This window comes from Onychomys torridus, chromosome 3 (assembly GCF_903995425.1).
Source record: "Onychomys torridus chromosome 3, mOncTor1.1, whole genome shotgun sequence".
Lineage (NCBI taxonomy): Eukaryota > Metazoa > Chordata > Mammalia > Rodentia > Cricetidae > Onychomys > Onychomys torridus.
Genome location: NC_050445.1, coordinates 111,108,126 through 111,124,370, shown reverse-complemented (window position 1 = coordinate 111,124,370; position 16,245 = coordinate 111,108,126). Strand labels below are relative to the sequence as shown.

General features: G+C 47.8%; 1 protein-coding gene across 1 annotated transcript; it reads right to left on the bottom strand.

The window, feature by feature from the left end:
* Positions 1-1,155: 1,155 nt before the first annotated feature.
* Figla (folliculogenesis specific bHLH transcription factor) lies at positions 1,156-5,377 on the bottom strand. The gene is made up of 3 exons (XM_036182587.1): positions 5,100-5,377; positions 3,406-3,558; positions 1,156-1,494 (listed from the first exon to the last, which is right to left on the bottom strand). Exons 1-3 carry the CDS (start codon positions 5,310-5,312, stop codon positions 1,246-1,248), a joined length of 615 nt encoding a protein of 204 aa, XP_036038480.1. The 5' UTR covers positions 5,313-5,377; the 3' UTR covers positions 1,156-1,245.
* Between the last annotated feature and the right edge of the window lie 10,868 nt (positions 5,378-16,245).

The window sequence follows — 16,245 nt, the reverse complement described above, 5'->3', positions numbered from 1 at the left end:
TGGTTGTGAATCACCATAGGGGTGCTGGGAACTGAACCCAGGTCCTCTGGAAGAGCAGCCAGTGCTCTAACCACTAAACCACCTCTCTAGTTCCAAGAGACAGTTTTTATTTCAATCGGCCATACTAGGAACATCTAGGCTAAGCATGGACTCAGGAAGTCTTTAGAAAGCCAATCAGAATGCCTAGGGCAGAGCACTGGCTCTTCCTGCTGAGCTGAGCTTCCTGTGGCTCAATGGAGCGAGCAACGACCATCTAAGTGAACACTAAGTGCCAAGTACTGCGCCAGATGCTCTCCATCACCTGAATCTCCACTAGTCTATAGACAAGACAGATACAATTACTATTCCTGCGCTACATGTAGAGCAATTAGGGATCCGAGGTTCAGTAGCTTGCACAAGGTCACACGGCTAGCAGATGGCAAAATAAGTGTCTGAACCTCAGCAGTCTGCCTCCAGGCTGACTTTCAACTGCCATTTAACTGTTTCCCATGACACCCCTCCACCTCTGTCCCCTGCTTTTCAGTGAGCATGTTGGTGACAGTAGCTTGACACAGTCAATGTCAAGCCTTTCTTATGTCAGTAATATTTGCTACATGGCATGGGATAGATGGTCTATACCACAGACAAAAACTGGCCCCTTGAACCCAGAGAAGTCACACTTATTACTTATAAAATGTGACCTTATAGCCACCACCCCCCACTAAACAAACAAAAACAATCAAGCACTATCACCTAAAGGCACATGGCAAACTATATATGTCTTTTTCTGGAGACTGGAAGAACCCAGAAAGCCTTTTGTTGTGTTAAATAAGGACTGGAAAGAAATAAGCTACAGGGTTTGGAGAGGTGGCTCAGCAGTTAAAACTATTTGCTGCTCTTCCAGAGGACCCAAGTTCAGATTTCAGCACTCACTCTGGGCAGCTAACTACCACAGGTAATCCTAGCTCAAGGATATCTGGCATCCTCTTCTGGTCTCTGTGGGTACTGTATACATACATACATACATACAAACACACAAACACACATGCATGCACACTTGCCTTTAACAAAAGAAGGAACAAACCTTCCATGTGGGCTGTGTGGCTCTGGAGGAAGACCTTCTCCCCATGTGCCTACTGATTAATTTGGGACACAATCATCTCCAGACAAGCAAACTCCTTTCCCAGATCATCTCATTTTAATCATGTTTTACATGGAAAATGACCATCTCAGTAAATCTTTTGGAGCTTTTCCAGTTAGACAGGACTATTTTAGGAGAAATCTTTCATCAGACTCTTGATGAATGAAGTAACTCCTAGTCACAGGTGCAATGCTCTGATGACAGGTGTACGGTGGCTCACTGTGGCCACCGCAGGCCCAAGGCCCCTCCTCTTCTTTCCTCAAGTCACTTGCACAGCTGGCTGGCTGGGTAGCGTTTCCCACGAGCCCTCTAGCCGAGGGTACATGAGGGTCAGAGGGTCTGCTACTGTGGGTCTGGTCCTCGGGGCCTTGTTTCTAGAGACCATAGTGATTGTCAAACAGAATAACATGCCAGTCAGACATTTTAAGACTTAAACCAACACATTGTAAACTCCTAATCCTGAAGGGTTCATTTCACGGATAGAGAGAGAAGAGGCCCATCAGGCTGCCCTGACCTCTCACCCACAATGCTGTGCAATGGTAAAGTGCATTCAGTGCCGTGCATGGACGGAGCCCACAGTTGTGAGGAGAGCAGCACTTCAGAGGATTGGTCATGGTGGCCTGTGCCTGCTATCCCGCATGCCAGAGGCCAAGGCAGGACAATCAAGAGTGTGAGGCTAGCCTGTCTCAGAAAACAAAACAAAACCCGTAAGACAGAACCCACCAGTAAAAATTAAGATAGCCGCCTGTGTGTGCCCTGTCTTAAGGTTTCTACTGCTACATGACAAAACACAGCAATCAAAGGCAACTTGGGAGGAAGTGTGTCTATAAATCTCAGGCCACACTCCATCACTGAGGGAAGTCGGATGAGGAGCTGAAGCAGGAGCCATTGAGGATCATCCCTTAACTGACTTGCTCAGCCTGCTTTCTTATATATCCTGGGGACACTTGCCACACCAATCATCAGTCAAGAAAATGCTCCCACAGACCTGCCTACAGTCTGATCTTATGGAAACATTTTCTTAGGTGAGGTCCCTCTCACATGACTCTTGCTTGTGTCATTGGAAAAAAAAAAAAAAAAAAAACCAGCACAGTGCACAAACACTATCACTGTGCTTCTGCCCACTGTGACCAACAGAATAACCCACTCCTGTGGCATCCAAGGATCTTTTTTCCCAGTGGACACCTGAGTAGGATTTGTGGGTCCCCCCAAAGAAACCCACAAAAACCTTCTGGTTCTACTACCTGTGAGTTCCTCCATCCATAACCCTCTCCTCTTCTGCTCTTCCAGAGGGCTTGCACTTGACCCTTTACTTTCTTTAATCCTATGACCCATCTTCCTGTCCTCTACCAGGAGAGATGGACTTGAAGTCTGCTTGAGCCCAAATACCTCCTTACACTGCCAGACGCCGCCCCCCACTCACCCCACCACCACCAACCCCTGACACAAGCTGCCTTGCAGCCCACTTCCTTTCCCCCTCCAAGTGCTGCTGGGTCTGGATCTCCCCACCTTTGCCTCCCCAGTCTCTGTGTCTTCAACACCCTCCTCCGTCATTTCCAAGATTCTCTTCTCAGTTTTATGAGCCAGTTTTGTGCTCCTAGGTCCTTTTCCTCGCTGGTGACTCGGCTCTTGCTAATAGCATCATTTTAGGCCTCGTTGTAAAGCCCTTTGTCTCAGACTTATCTTACCTTCCCTGGTGACAGACACACTTTCAGGCCTGTCCATAAAACAGACCATGGACCAGCCAGAACCACCTCCTGCTTACAGGGTGCTTCTGAGCTGGCTGACCCTTCTGCTATTAGTGACACTCTGGTGCCTCATGGTTTATGAAGCATGGTCAGCAGATCCCGTCTAGTGGCTAATCTGGCAGCAAACAGCCGCCACAAAGAGCTTTGATGGGAGCCTCCCCTGGTGTTCCAGCTATCAGTCCAGTAGGCAGCAGGCAGGTGTGCCAGCCTATGCCAGGGAGGCTACTGGTAGATGAGCGTGCCTGGGTTCAAAGCCAGCCCTGATACTTACCTAAATGGCCATGATCTATATTTTGATTTCCTCCAAGTGGGGTTCAGATAAAACAAATGTTGGCCATTTTCTGTAAGTTGCCTAGCATGGCACCTGGCAGGTAAAATTGGCTCAAAACATGGTGGCCATTTCTGTTCTAAACTGCTAACTTTCATTGTGACAAGGTCTCCCTCTGTAGTACAGAAAGGCTTTGAACTCACAGCAGTCCTCCTGCCTCAGTCTCCCAGTCTCCCACACTCAGCTTTAAAATTTTTAACCACTTATACCTCTGAGGCCTTTGCTCCTTCCAGAACACAGCCGAGCACCCGTATGTATTCCGATGCACCTTTCAGGATGTCAACTTTGCTGGGCTTCCTGCTCTGCGGCAGAAATGGCACCAGCACCTTCAGCTTGGCAAAGCCACGGTTGAGATTTTTTATCTAAAAAGCAAAAAGCTACAGTGACACACTGATATATTGCCTTGCACAGCCGTTTCCCCAAAGCACAGAAGAGGGTTGTGAGTGTGACCCTCACTATGCTCTCTCTCTAAATGAAAGTTAAAAAGTAGAGTGGTCTTAAAATCACAGCAGGGTTATCTTTCTAGCGTCTCCTGGCAAAGCATCTTCTCCGTTCTTAGCCTTCCCCCTGCTCCTGTGAAGTCTTCTGCCTCACATGGTCCTCACCCAACTGCATTTCCAGACCTTCATTTCGGAAGGGCTTGGCTGAGGAGTTCAGGAATAAGCAGTAAGCCTAAAGGTCCACTTCAGTGTTCCTCCCTTCAGTTCCTGCTCCAGGGTCACCTTTGCTACAGGCAAACCTAAAGATCGCCCAAAGCCAAAGGAGCCCCAAGCCTTCCCTTTACTCCTTTGGGACCAAATTTTGCCTGAGATACTAAAATCTACCAGCAGGTGCCGCTCTAAACACAGCCCACCACAAATTCAGCTATGGGGAGATAAAGAGATACTATGCTTTTTTACTTCTTGGGGGATGAGGGTGCCCAAGAGATGGCTCCGTGGGTAAAAAGTGCTTGCCACAAAACCTGGCAGCCTGAATTTGAACCCCAAATCCCATATAAAGATTGAAGGAGAGAACCCACTCCATGAAATTGTCCTCTGACCACCACACATCACACGTTACTACCCCATAATAGCAACAACAACAAACAAACACAAACAAAGCCTTTGAGTAGCCTCCATGAGGGCTGGAAAGACAGTTCAGAGATTAAGAGCATGGGTTGCTCTTACAGAAGACCAGAGAGTTCGGTTTCCAGAGCCAAACACAATTGCTTATTACAATTGAGCTCCAGGGCCCTCTCCCAGGCCCTGCACTCAGGTGCATGGCATACACATAATAACATTTTATAAAACAGTAACTTAGGCTGGACAGATGGCTCAGCAGCTAAGAGGACTTGTTCTTGCAGACTACCTGGGTTAAATTCCCAACAGCCAGACATGGCAACTCACAACTGTCTATTTCTAGTTCTAGGAAACCCAGCTCCCTCCTTTCTGACTTCCAGGTACACATACGATGCACATACACGTATACAGGCAAAACGCTCACACGAGATATACGCAGATGAATCTTTACATGTTTAAACAATTAAAAGTAACATTAACGTCCACGAGAGGCCCCAGCCCCCCTTTATTTGAGGTCAGGATGCGCCAGGCAGGGGAAAGGACTCAGAGGACCCCTCTAGCACCCAAGCTGCACCTATAGATGTGAGGCCAAGGCTCCGATACACCGTTTCTAAAGCACCTGTCTGACATTGGCAAGGGCCTCCCTCTGCTCCCTCCGTCCCCGAACCATCCAGGAGAGTGAGCAGGTGAGGCAGCCGCTCCCACGGCCCTGAACCCGCAGCTGCATGCAGGTGCGGTGTAAGCAGGCCACTGGGGACCCGGGCCAAGCCTCGCCAAGACGAAGTCACCCGGGAGGGGGGAAGGCAAGGGGTGGGAGTGAGGTGGCCCTGGACCCGGACCCGCACCCGCTCGCGCTCTTTGGCGTTGGCCACGCGCCTGCGCTCCAGCACCAGATGCAGGTCGTCGGTGGAGGAGTAGCCGCCTGAGGGCAGCCGCTTGAGCCTACAGATGGCGGCGAGCCGGGGCAGGGGCCCCAGCTGGGCCTGCAGCAGCTCCTCCAGCATCTCAGCCTGCGGGGCGGCCAGGAAGGGCTCTGGGGACACCAGGGAGGTGTCCATGGTGGCACGTCAAGGCCACGGACTGGCCAGGGCCTTGCACCTGCTGCGCCTCAGGTGCACCAGGCCTCGGAGGGCGGGGCACACGGAGGGCACGAGGTGAGGGTGGGGCGGCGCGCAGAGGCCCATGGGCAAAGGCCTTACCCAGGCCCACTTCACACCTGGCTGAGTGAGGCGGGCCCCGGCGGGGGCGGAGCCTTGGGTGGGAGGGGCTTGTAGAGGCCCTGGGAGAGCAGGAGGAGGGGAGAGCCGCACCCTCAGGTTAGGGTCCAAAGGCTTTACACCTATGGCGCCTCCTTGAGCTATACAAAGAGGGACCAGGGTGGGCCTGCAGGGACCAAGTGATGAGCCCTTTGAGAGGCCATGGTGAAAGGGTCTTCCACAAAAATGAGGGCGGGAAAGGATGGAGCTAGGGCATGGAAATCTGCAATCAAGCAAAGGGCCTTTTCCACCTGAGCTTGAAAAGATGTCTCCAAATTCTCTCCCTGAAGCCCACTTGGTGGAAGGAGAGAATCGACTCCCACGAATCCTCTGATTTCCATTCATGTGTCATGGCACATGCACCCACACGTGTAAAAACACACAGGGGCAAAATAAATAATGAAAGAAAAAAAGGTCTTATAGCTGCCATCCCTTGAGCTCTGGGTACGAGTGTGGACGAGCAGGGGTGACAGAGCACACGGAGGGCCATGGTCTATGTGCTTATGCCTGCTTCACTGGGGAACACGAGGCTCAGGGAGGAGCGGATTCGTGGGGGACAGGAAGGGCGGAACCCGTGAAGGGTCGGCCCTGGGTGGGTCCTGCAGAAATTGCTGATCCATAGGCCTTCCACCTGTGTGGAGGCAGGATGGGGCATCTGGGACCAGGTGTGATAGTGGTAAAGTGGTGAAGGACCTTAACCTGCCTCACCTGGGTTGCATGAGGACCAGGCAAGGACACGAGGGGCAGAGAGCTCACATAGAACTCTCCCATCAAGAGATCTTATACTGGGCTGGAGAGATGGCTCAGAGGTTAAGAGCATTGACTGCTCTTCCTAAAGGTCCTGATTCCCAGCACCCACATGGTGGCTCACAACCATCTGTAATGAGATCTGGCGCCCTCTTCTGTACATAACAAACAAATAAATAAATCTTTAAAAAAGAGAGAGAGATCTTATACCCTTAACATCTGGGGCACTGGACTCTAGGGCAGGGAGAGCGGAAGGGTGGGAAGACAAAGGGGCCAGTGCGTCCTTCAAAGGGTTTTGATCAACAGGTCCTACATTTTCTCCACCTCCTCCACATGCAGAATGAAGGAGCAGGACTGGTCGCTACATGGAGGACCATAGCTGAAGAGCCTTTCACCTGGCTCACCTCACAATTCCTGTGTGCCAGGCCCCATGGAGATGAGTGGAGGTCCATGGTCAAGAGACTGACTTTGTTGATATTCCTGAGGGTGCAGAGTAGGAGGAGAGATGTCTCCCAGCCTGCCTGCCTGTGCTGCCCAAAGTGCTGTGGACCTGAGCAGTCTGCCTCCCCAGAGAGCGCCCTCTAATAACGCCAGGTGCTGATTGTGAACACTGGGTCACAGCACTATGGAGTTTGTTTTCTTTCTCATACACATACTGAGGTGCCTGTGCCCCAAGTTCTGGTTTCGTGGGTGTAAGTTCCTGGATGCATGCTAATGTATACACAGAGATACAAATACACGGTGAAACACTGAAAACATTGAAAACGAAGCTGCCAAAAGGGAGCACGGACAAAATGCTTGCCCAGCACTGGTGAAGTCCTGGGTTCCATCCCCAGCCCAAACTACCAGGCTGCAGACAAAGTTCCCAGCACAATAGAACAGATCCCCTGAGCCCCAAGAAGGCGCCTGGTTCAGGCCTCACACTGGCTGCTTACTACAACTTCTTTCTCGTTCTGACTTACCACTTCCATTATTTTTTCCAAGCTATTTTACTTATTTTTTATTTTTATCTTGTATTTGAGATTTCATCCTGCACTGCCTAGAGTAGATCTGAATTTCTAAGCACAGTCATCCTCTTGCCTCAGACTCCAGAATACTGGAGTCACGGGCATGTCAACCCACATGGTTGGGCAGTGGGGGAAGAGATTTTTTTAAAAAATGAGATAAAATTGGGGAAGCTGCTTGTTCACTCGGGGAGTTGGAAGGAATACAGTAAAGAGTCAACCTTCTGCTCTCCCTGGCTCCCTTCGTGCACCTTCACCACATGCGAGCTGGGGTGACTGTCTTGTCCATACCACCACAGGCTTCACAGTGGTCAAAAGCGCATCTCCAGCAGAAACAGAGAAGGGGAACAGACACACAGCTCCTCCCTAGGGAACAGCCAGAGATCATTTCCTCACAAGGACCCTCAGGACAGACCCTTCTTGTTCTCCATGTGGGCCTTCAGAGCCACGAGTCACAAGACAATGCCCGTGCAGAACCCTGTGTGTGGTTTATCCACAGAGGAGCTGCCACTCAGGCAGGGCTGGGAGCCACAGGAGAGGACAGGGCCAGAGAAGTCTGGACTAAACTTTGTGCGCATTCTAAAGCTCGGAAGCATTGTCTCCCCATCTGCTGAGCACTGGGCTAGAGAGAACTCTCCTTGGAGTGAGTAGGGAGTCAGAAAGTGCATCTTCACCGCAGTGAGCTCTGCACACATGGATGGTGGGATCTATGTGGGAAACACAGTGGGCTCTGCACATGTGGATGGTGGGATCTATGTGGGAAACACAGTGGGCTCTGCACATGTGGATGGAGGGATCTATGTGGAAAACAGAGTGAACTCTGCACATGTGAATAGTGGGATCTATGTGGGAAACACAGTGGGCTCTGCACATGTGGATAGTGGGATCTATGTGGGAAACACAGTGAGCTCTGCACATGTGGATGGTGGGATCTATGTGTAAAGCACAGTGAGCTCTGCACATGTGGATGGTGGGATCTATGTGGAAAACTTGATTCTAAACTCATTCTATACAGTAACTTGTCTTTTAGAGAGAAGGTCTCACGCAGTCTAGACTGGCCTTTAACTTGCTGTCATGGAGGATGACTTTGAACTCCTGATCCTTCTGCCTTCAGCTCCCAAGTGGGGAATCACAAAATCCTCCAGGCTGGGTTCTATGCAGTGGCTCCAATTCCCACATTAGCCCCAAGAGGGTCTTCTCTAGCCACTGCCATGCCATAGAGGAGGAAGCTGACACAGGAAGCTGCTCTCTAAAGGCTAAGGTGGAGCTGTACCATCCCTCTTGCCTGGCACAGCCCATGAGATAAATTGAGGCTCTGAAGGAAAAATGGTTCTAAACCAGACAATGTAGGAGCTCTGCTATTGTCCAGACAGATGGAGAGGGCCCAGGCAGAAGGCGGCCAGAGCGCATGTGCAGGAGGCTCTCGGAGCATTGAGAGGAATTGCTGAGGGGCATGACTCAGTTCAGGTGACTTCTCAGACGTGTGAGAAAGGTGCACAAAGCCAACCTGAGGAGGGGCCAGACGGCCAGTCCTGGGATCTGTAGGAGACCCAAGACAGAAGATGACAAGAAAGGCAGGACTTTGGGGAGACTTTGGTTTGGATCTCTGAAGTCCATGGAAAAGCCAGGCACCACGCTAAGCCTTACTCATGTGGCAAATTTTCAGGCCACTAAGAGACCTTGTCTTAGAATGTGGATTGTGCCTGAAAAACAACACCCAAGTTTGTCCTCTGACCTCCACATCTGCATGTTGTGCACGCATGCACCCACACCCATAGCGATGCACACCTCCAAAATGGTAATGGGTCCAACTGCTTCGGGCACTCGAGGAGTGAGCTAAGATGCAGCTGAGGAGTAGGCTCTGCAGTCCACAGCCTCATCCTGCAGAAGGAATCCACAGAAGTATCCCTCCTCTGAAGTTCACTGCCTTCCCACCTCCCAAGTGCAGCCCCGCCTCCTCACTCCTCTCTCTGGGCCCTTTGACTGTGGTAAGCGTTTCCCAGGGCAGCAGCGGAGCCACTGATACCTGGCTCTTAGAGGACTCTGTAGGAGGGCCCTATATTGGGTGGGGTGAGGGTGCAGAAGCAAGGAAAGATGGTCTGGAACTGAATAACGGGATTGGCCAAGAAATGTAGCACAGAATTAGAGTATGGGGGATTGATGGGGAGACTGGTCAGAGGACAGAAGACTGTACACTTTCTTCTAATCTACCAACCGTCCCTACCCCCATAATGGTGTTCTGGGGTCAGGAAAATTGTTGAAGACCCACACTGTCGAGGTTCAGGTCTCAAAGAGGAGATGTGGAGTGGTGTGTGTGTGTGTGTGTGTGTGTGTGTGTGTGTGTGTGTGTGTGAATTGGGATGGCTAACCTCACATTTATTGAAAAAAGGCTACAGCTTTTTGTACTCAATAGTTTAGCTACAGGCAAGAATGAAAGCAGACTCAATGATTCAGGGATGAAAGTGGCCATTAACTTCATTACAGCATTTTTCCTGAGACAAAATCGGTAAGGTCAGCAAGTATCTAAATACCTATTGTTCTCTATGGCTCAGTGATTCCATCAGGAGCCCTCTTACAATATTGTAAGGGCCAAAAATTCATCCTGCCAGAGATAAGGAGAATGAGTCCCTTTAGCAAGCAGGAACTTTCTTTCCTCAAGGCCCTGAGGGAAATGGAAGCCCTTATCCAAATGCCTAACCTTGGAAAAAGAACTTCCCTGGGGTCCAGACACGCCACTACAATTTAAGAATCATTTTCCTTCCTCAAGGGGCACAATGCAGTGTAAGCACTGAGCTGTTCCCTAATTGTGTCCCTTTGTGTCTTAGTCTTACTATATGGGCCTGTTTCCTCATGTGCTCCCAAAAGGCAAGGTCCTGGTGTCTTACTCTTTTTCTTCTATACAGTATCATTCTGATTCCTCTACATTTATTAACTGAACTCTTGCCCTTAATGGCCTCAGGCTCTGGATTGTACACTTCATCCTTGGGGTCAAGTGGGTCCAGTTAGTAAATCTCTAACTTTCCTGTTCATGGTGTAATCAGGAGGGCTCAATGGTATACCTGTGTGCAGAGTCAACACCCGATATGGTTCAGTGGTGGTGGGGATTTTTTTCCAAAGAATTATTTTGTTAAGGAGGCTATCATTTCATACACTTTCATCCCTCAAAGTCTGCACAAAATTTTCCAAAGGAAAAAGCATAAGTGAAGTCCTATAACACATAGTGAGAATCATTAAAAATGAAGGTAAAAGGTGCTGGAGAATTGTGATCCGCAATGTGGAAATGCTGGAAATTGGTCAAGCAGCAATCACCACCATGCTTTCCAAGCCGTTTTCTTCTTCTTAACTGTGCAAATTGTCCCATGGACATGTCTTGATTTTGCCTTCTTTGTACACTTGGGGGGGGGAGATTTCCACAGATAATTATTGTATGATAGACCACTGATAATCTTGGCAACAAAGTTTCTAGGACATATTGTGAAAATTTGACAGAATAAAAACAGGGCCTAATATTGGGAAAATGTCAAGAGTGTTTTTTGTTTGTTTGTTTTGTTTTGTTTCCTAGCTCAGTGCCCTATTTTAGATACCTGAGTCTAAAAACACAAAGTATCTTTGTAGACCAGGCTGGATTCAAACCCACAGAGATAGATTAACCTGCTTCTGCGTTTTGAATGCCAGCATTAAAGGCATGTCCCACCACTTCCCCCTCTGTACAAATTTCTGTAAATCAGACCAATCTCTATTCTCTCTTTGTTCTCATGGGTATCAGGAGAATGCACAGCTCCCTCAGTAAGAGTGGGTGTTATAATGAGCTTAAGCAAAATGCGTCATGGTAGTTGTTAGGATTCCCGCCATTCCTCCAGCTGCTTGACCGCACATGTGCAGTTCAGTAGCTAAGTAAGGGGTCTTATGTCATCAGTGTGCTTCGTGATTACACAAATGCATGAAGCATAGTCACGCAATCTGTGCATGCTGGCGTAGCTCTGTAAGCCCACATGCACATGTGCAGGGGGATCCTTAAAAAGCTGGTCACAGACTCCTCTCCTCTCTTCTGCTCTCTCTCCTCCCCCACTCTCTCCCCCTGCACGTCTTTCACAGTCCTGGTCACTCTCTTCTGCCCCCCAACACACAATTAAGCTCTGATCCTGGGTTTTGTTGTGCCTCATAACCTTTCCTCATAGAGCAAAAGCGCCACATTTAAAACCAACATTGGTGCCATGACCGATTAATAATTAGTCATCTATAATAATCAAACTTATAGTCATGTTAGTTAAGTTTTCTAGGTATACATAGATATATTTCAATTACGTAGATAAACTTCAAACACTTCAAAAGACCTACAGAATTTGGCATTTAAAATGTTTTAAGAACTTAGACTTTTCTGAACATCAAAGAAACTCATTATGGAGTTTGTTTCCTTTGTGGCAAAAGTTAGCCACTGGGCAAGAAAGTGCCCTTGCCTCAACTGCTTGACAGGATGCTGTATAAGCTGGACATGCAGGACCCATAGGAAGGTGACCCCTGAACTTTGCAAGGCAAGATGGTCCTTTAGCTTCCTGCTTCACAGAGGAGACTGCCAGACATTCTGCAGGACATGGAGAGAAGCAACTAACAAACTTTGCCAGAATGGGCAGAACACTCCTTGAAATGTCCTGCTTCACTGAAGGCTATGCAAGGGACCCTAGACCTATAGGCTAAAGATGGATGCCCCAACATTGCAGAGGAACTTTGGATGACTGTCCAGGTGGCCAGATGTCTCTGTTGTTTCTGGAATTGGGGAGATTGCTTGCAGTGCACTTCCTGTTTCCTCATGTGGTATTGTATCCTTCTAGGGTCTTTGATGGAGTTGAAGACTGGATATAATTGCAGTTTTCCTTGGTTAGGATAGAAGATAGATTGGATGTGAATCTTTGGGCTCATGAGGGTAGGATGGATGATAGAGTATTTTCTTTTATTTTCCAAATACAAATAGACTAGATATTGTAACTGTAATTCTTGTTTGATAACTATTTTGTTGTATGTGGTTTTAATGTGTTAAGATTAGAACTTTCCTTTTAGGTCGGGCAGAGAAGGGGAAGTGTTGTAGGATGCCTTTTTTATGCTATGAATAAGTGTGGCTACCATTGGTAAAGCTGCATTGGCCTACGGCAGGGCAGCATGGGGTTGGGCAGTGCATTCAAGCTGAAGGCAAGACAAAGAAGGGTGGAGTCAAAGAAGACATGACCCTCTGCACAAGGAGCAACAAGATGTTAGCAGACTGGTAATGCCACAGCCACGTGACAACATATAGATTAATAGAAATGGGTTAATTTAAGATAAAGAGTTGGTTGGCAGGAAGCATGAGCCATGGGCCATACAGTTTGTAATTAATATAAGCCTCTGAGTCATTATTTTATAAGTGGCTACAGGATCAAGGGTGGGAAAGATTTGTCCAGACCTCAGGGCCAACCAGGACCTGAGAAAATTCTGTCTATAGGGTTTTGTGATTCTTGATAGATTTATGCCATATTTGCCTATTATTGTGCCTATAGGCATTTGTATCATTTCTTCTTAAGGCCACATACTATTTGCTATAATTTCCAAAGGACTATTTCATAATTTAATGTCACTTTAGAATGTGCCTTATCTTTTCAATTGTAAACAAACTTTCTTCCATTCACTTATGGCTTTTACCTTTTTAATTAGCAATACACTGATATGGGTCTGTTTTTCATTATGGGATGATTTTCATTATTATAAACACATGTGAATTTAAATTTGACTAAAATCTGACTATCATCCAGAAGTTTAACTAACAACCAGCCCATTCATTCACTCATTTTTAAAAGTAATTATGAGTTTTACTTCAGCTTATGCACTGACTATTACCATAATTGGATATAAGGTACCTTCAGAAATCACAAACTAAGGTAAACATTTTTATTAGTGGCTACCATGAGTGTCTACAGTCTACTTAGGGTCTTAATACATTGCTCTGACATCATATGTCCTGTCCTTTGGTTCCATGAGTAGGAATTCAGTAGTAGTGAATTCAGAGATTTCCTAGGAGACACAGGACCCTCTGCTCAGTGCTGTGGAAATCTTGCCCTTGAGTTCTGCTCTCTGTTCTCTCTGGTGTTTACTAGAGCATAAGGCCATCCTGTGCGCAGCTAGCATGATGCCTGGTCTGTGAGAACAATAAAACTAGCTCTCAACAGAAGGATGGGTTGATACCAATTTTGGAAATTCAATGGGACTGTTACAAACATTAACATCTTCGCTTCTCATGATGTTTTAGGCAAGACATTTTCTGTAAGAGAAGATGAAAACCATGGCCGGGTCCCAGGCAGAGCTCCAGGAGTCTAATCAATGAGAGAGAAGAGGGATTCTATGAGCAAGAGATAGCAAGACCATGATTGGAAAGAGTACAGAGACAACTAGCCAAACTAGTGGAGACACATGAACTGTGGACCAATAGCTGTGGAGCCCCCATGGTACTGGACTAGGCCCTCTGGATAAGTAAGACAGTTGTTTAGCTTGAACTGTTTAGGGGGGCCCCCGGCAGTGGGACCGGGACCTGTCCCTGGTGCATGAGCTGACTTTTTGGAGCCTGGTGCCTATGGTGAGACACTTTGTGCAGCCTTGGTACAGGGAGGAGGGGCCTGGACCTGCCTCACCTGACAGCACCAGGCTCTGCTGACTCTTCATGGAAGGCCTCGCCTTAGAGGAGGTGGGAATGCGGAGTGGATTGGGTGGGAAAGCTGGGGGGTGGAGGAGGGAGGACGAGGGAATCTGTGGTTGATATGTAAAAAGAATAGAAAATCTCTTATTAAAAAAAATTTAAAAAAAAGAAAACCCCAACCAAACCCAACCCAAACACGTCCCAGACAGGAATCTGTCAATACTGGACAGTTAAATAAACGGTGTCACTTTTAGTTATATTGACTATAGTCAGTGAACTTCTCTGAGCCTCTTACAATGAGAATGGATATGAATGCACATCATGTGGGGGCATGTTGTAAACGAATAATGTTTACTTTTGTTCAGAAAGAGACTATACGTGTGTGAAACGAAATACTATGAACAATGCACAAAAAGCACACAAAGAACACAGAGGCCTGTGGGGCAGTGTGGGAGGAGCATTGAACTTGTCTTCCTGGTCTGCAGAATTGGAGCTCTGCATGCAGGTGGGAGCACCACCTAGCATATCTGCACTACCTGCCTCGAGCTGCAGAGGGTGCTGCGGAGACAAAAGCTCTTCTGCCTCTGCTTTTCAAGGCTTCTCTGCAAATCAGTGTGCATATGCACCAGGAAGCTCGAGACCAGCAGTCTGGTCATTATTTGGGCGCTGAAGGTGTGAGGGATCCAGACTGAGTCGAAGACACCCAGCCCTAGGTGCTAGCTGGAGATGTTCAGTCACTTCAAGGACGCCAGCAGAGAGAGTCACTTGAGGGAGTTTCGGCTGTCATTGCCTCTGGATGGTTTTGCAACTTTCCTCACAGGTGTTGGTGACCCCTTCTTGCGACTGTCTGCTCCCTTGCCCAAATTTCAAAAGTCTGTAGTTCTCTCTCCACAAATAAGGAGTTGCTGAAGCCAGACGTGGCCAGACTGGACTCTCCCCATCCCCAAATTCGGCAAGTCCTTAGTGTTAAGTCCACAAACAAGTACTACCTAAAAGCCGCTTCCCCAGACTCCAGCACTTCCTTTAGCTTCTTCAATGAGCACTATCTAGATTTAGAGGCAGACACGACTGTCCATGCCCATCCCCAGACTTCAGGAAGTCCTGCGCTGTATCTCCTGGATGTCCTCAGAGTCTGGCAGCATCCCTCCAGGCTTCAGCGTCCCAGGGCAGAACTTGCCTGATCTAGTGCACAAGAGGCCACATGGGTCCAGTTACCTATTCTATTTCCCTCCCCAGCATTTTCTACACATTAACCCTAACTATGGTGAATTCTTAAGAGCTGAAATAGAGTGAGGAGACAGCCCAAAGACTATAAAATATTTTAAACGAAAAGCCTCCTCCTTGCCACCGCCTATGACACATGGTTCTACTGATCCAGGCTCCTCTGTGACTCCAGCCTGGCCCTTGCCACTCAGTCCTCACTTTCTATGCTTCAGGCATACTCAATAAAAAACCAGCTCAGCTCTCACTCTCCACACTGACCCCTGGCGTGACTGAACTTCGGGTTGTCTACTCCTATAAGAACTTGGAACTTTCTACTGATGGAATTGATGTCAGTTATGTGGAGATTGGAACCACTGTGTGGTGAAAGTACTGAATTTGAGTACTTTAGTGAGTGTGTATGCATTGGTTGTGACAATGTTTTCATTCATATTTGCAGTTAGTGTAGAAAACAGTTTCCTATATTTTAATGCACACAATCGTTACACTCTGCTCCTGTTCACTCTCCCACTACACTCTTCTGTCCTTTGCACCTCCTGCTGTCTCTTTTATCCCAAATTTTCCACCTTATATGTTCACGCACATGTACGTGTGTGCATATAAATGTATGTAAGTACATATATTTAAATTTAGATTCCACAAATTGGCATGGATTTCACAAGTAGTATGAGAAAATACTTCTTGACTATCTTCTGTCCCCAGTCCTATCTCTTATTACCCTTTCCAACCTATTAGGCCCTTTCTTCTTCTGATATAATCCCCTTCTGAACTTAGTGTTCTGAACATTATGTCCTTGATGTCACCTTAGCATTTGATGTCAGGCTGAGTTTTATCAGGGATACAGAGGTTCTGTCTGTCCCTAGTTTGGGCATTGCTTAATGGTGGGAACTGCTGCCTTGTATCTATTTCAAGATGTGGAAACAGGAGGAAGGAAAGCAGAGTGGTTATTAGAAGGAGGTGTATAGATTGAACAGCAAAAGGCAGAGCAGAGAGAAAGGACATGCTATGTGGGCTTGGCTGTCCATCGTAAAGACACCTTCAATCCCTGAATGCAATCTGGCTAACCACAGACCCTTGTCACAGGTGGAAAGACTACGTCCAGTAC

Excerpts from the sequence above, each read along its gene's own strand:
- Figla (XM_036182587.1), bottom strand. The coding sequence starts at position 5,312 with ATGGACACCTCCCTGGTGTCCCCAGAGCCCTTCCTGGCCGCCCCGCAG. Across the intron at positions 3,559-5,099 it reads ACGCCAAAGAGCGCGAGCGG|ATAAAAAATCTCAACCGTGG; the intron begins GTGCGGGTCCGG and ends TTTGCTTTTTAG. Across the intron at positions 1,495-3,405 it reads AAGGAGCAAAGGCCTCAGAG|AAACAAGGCCCCGAGGACCA; the intron begins GTATAAGTGGTT and ends TATGGTCTCTAG.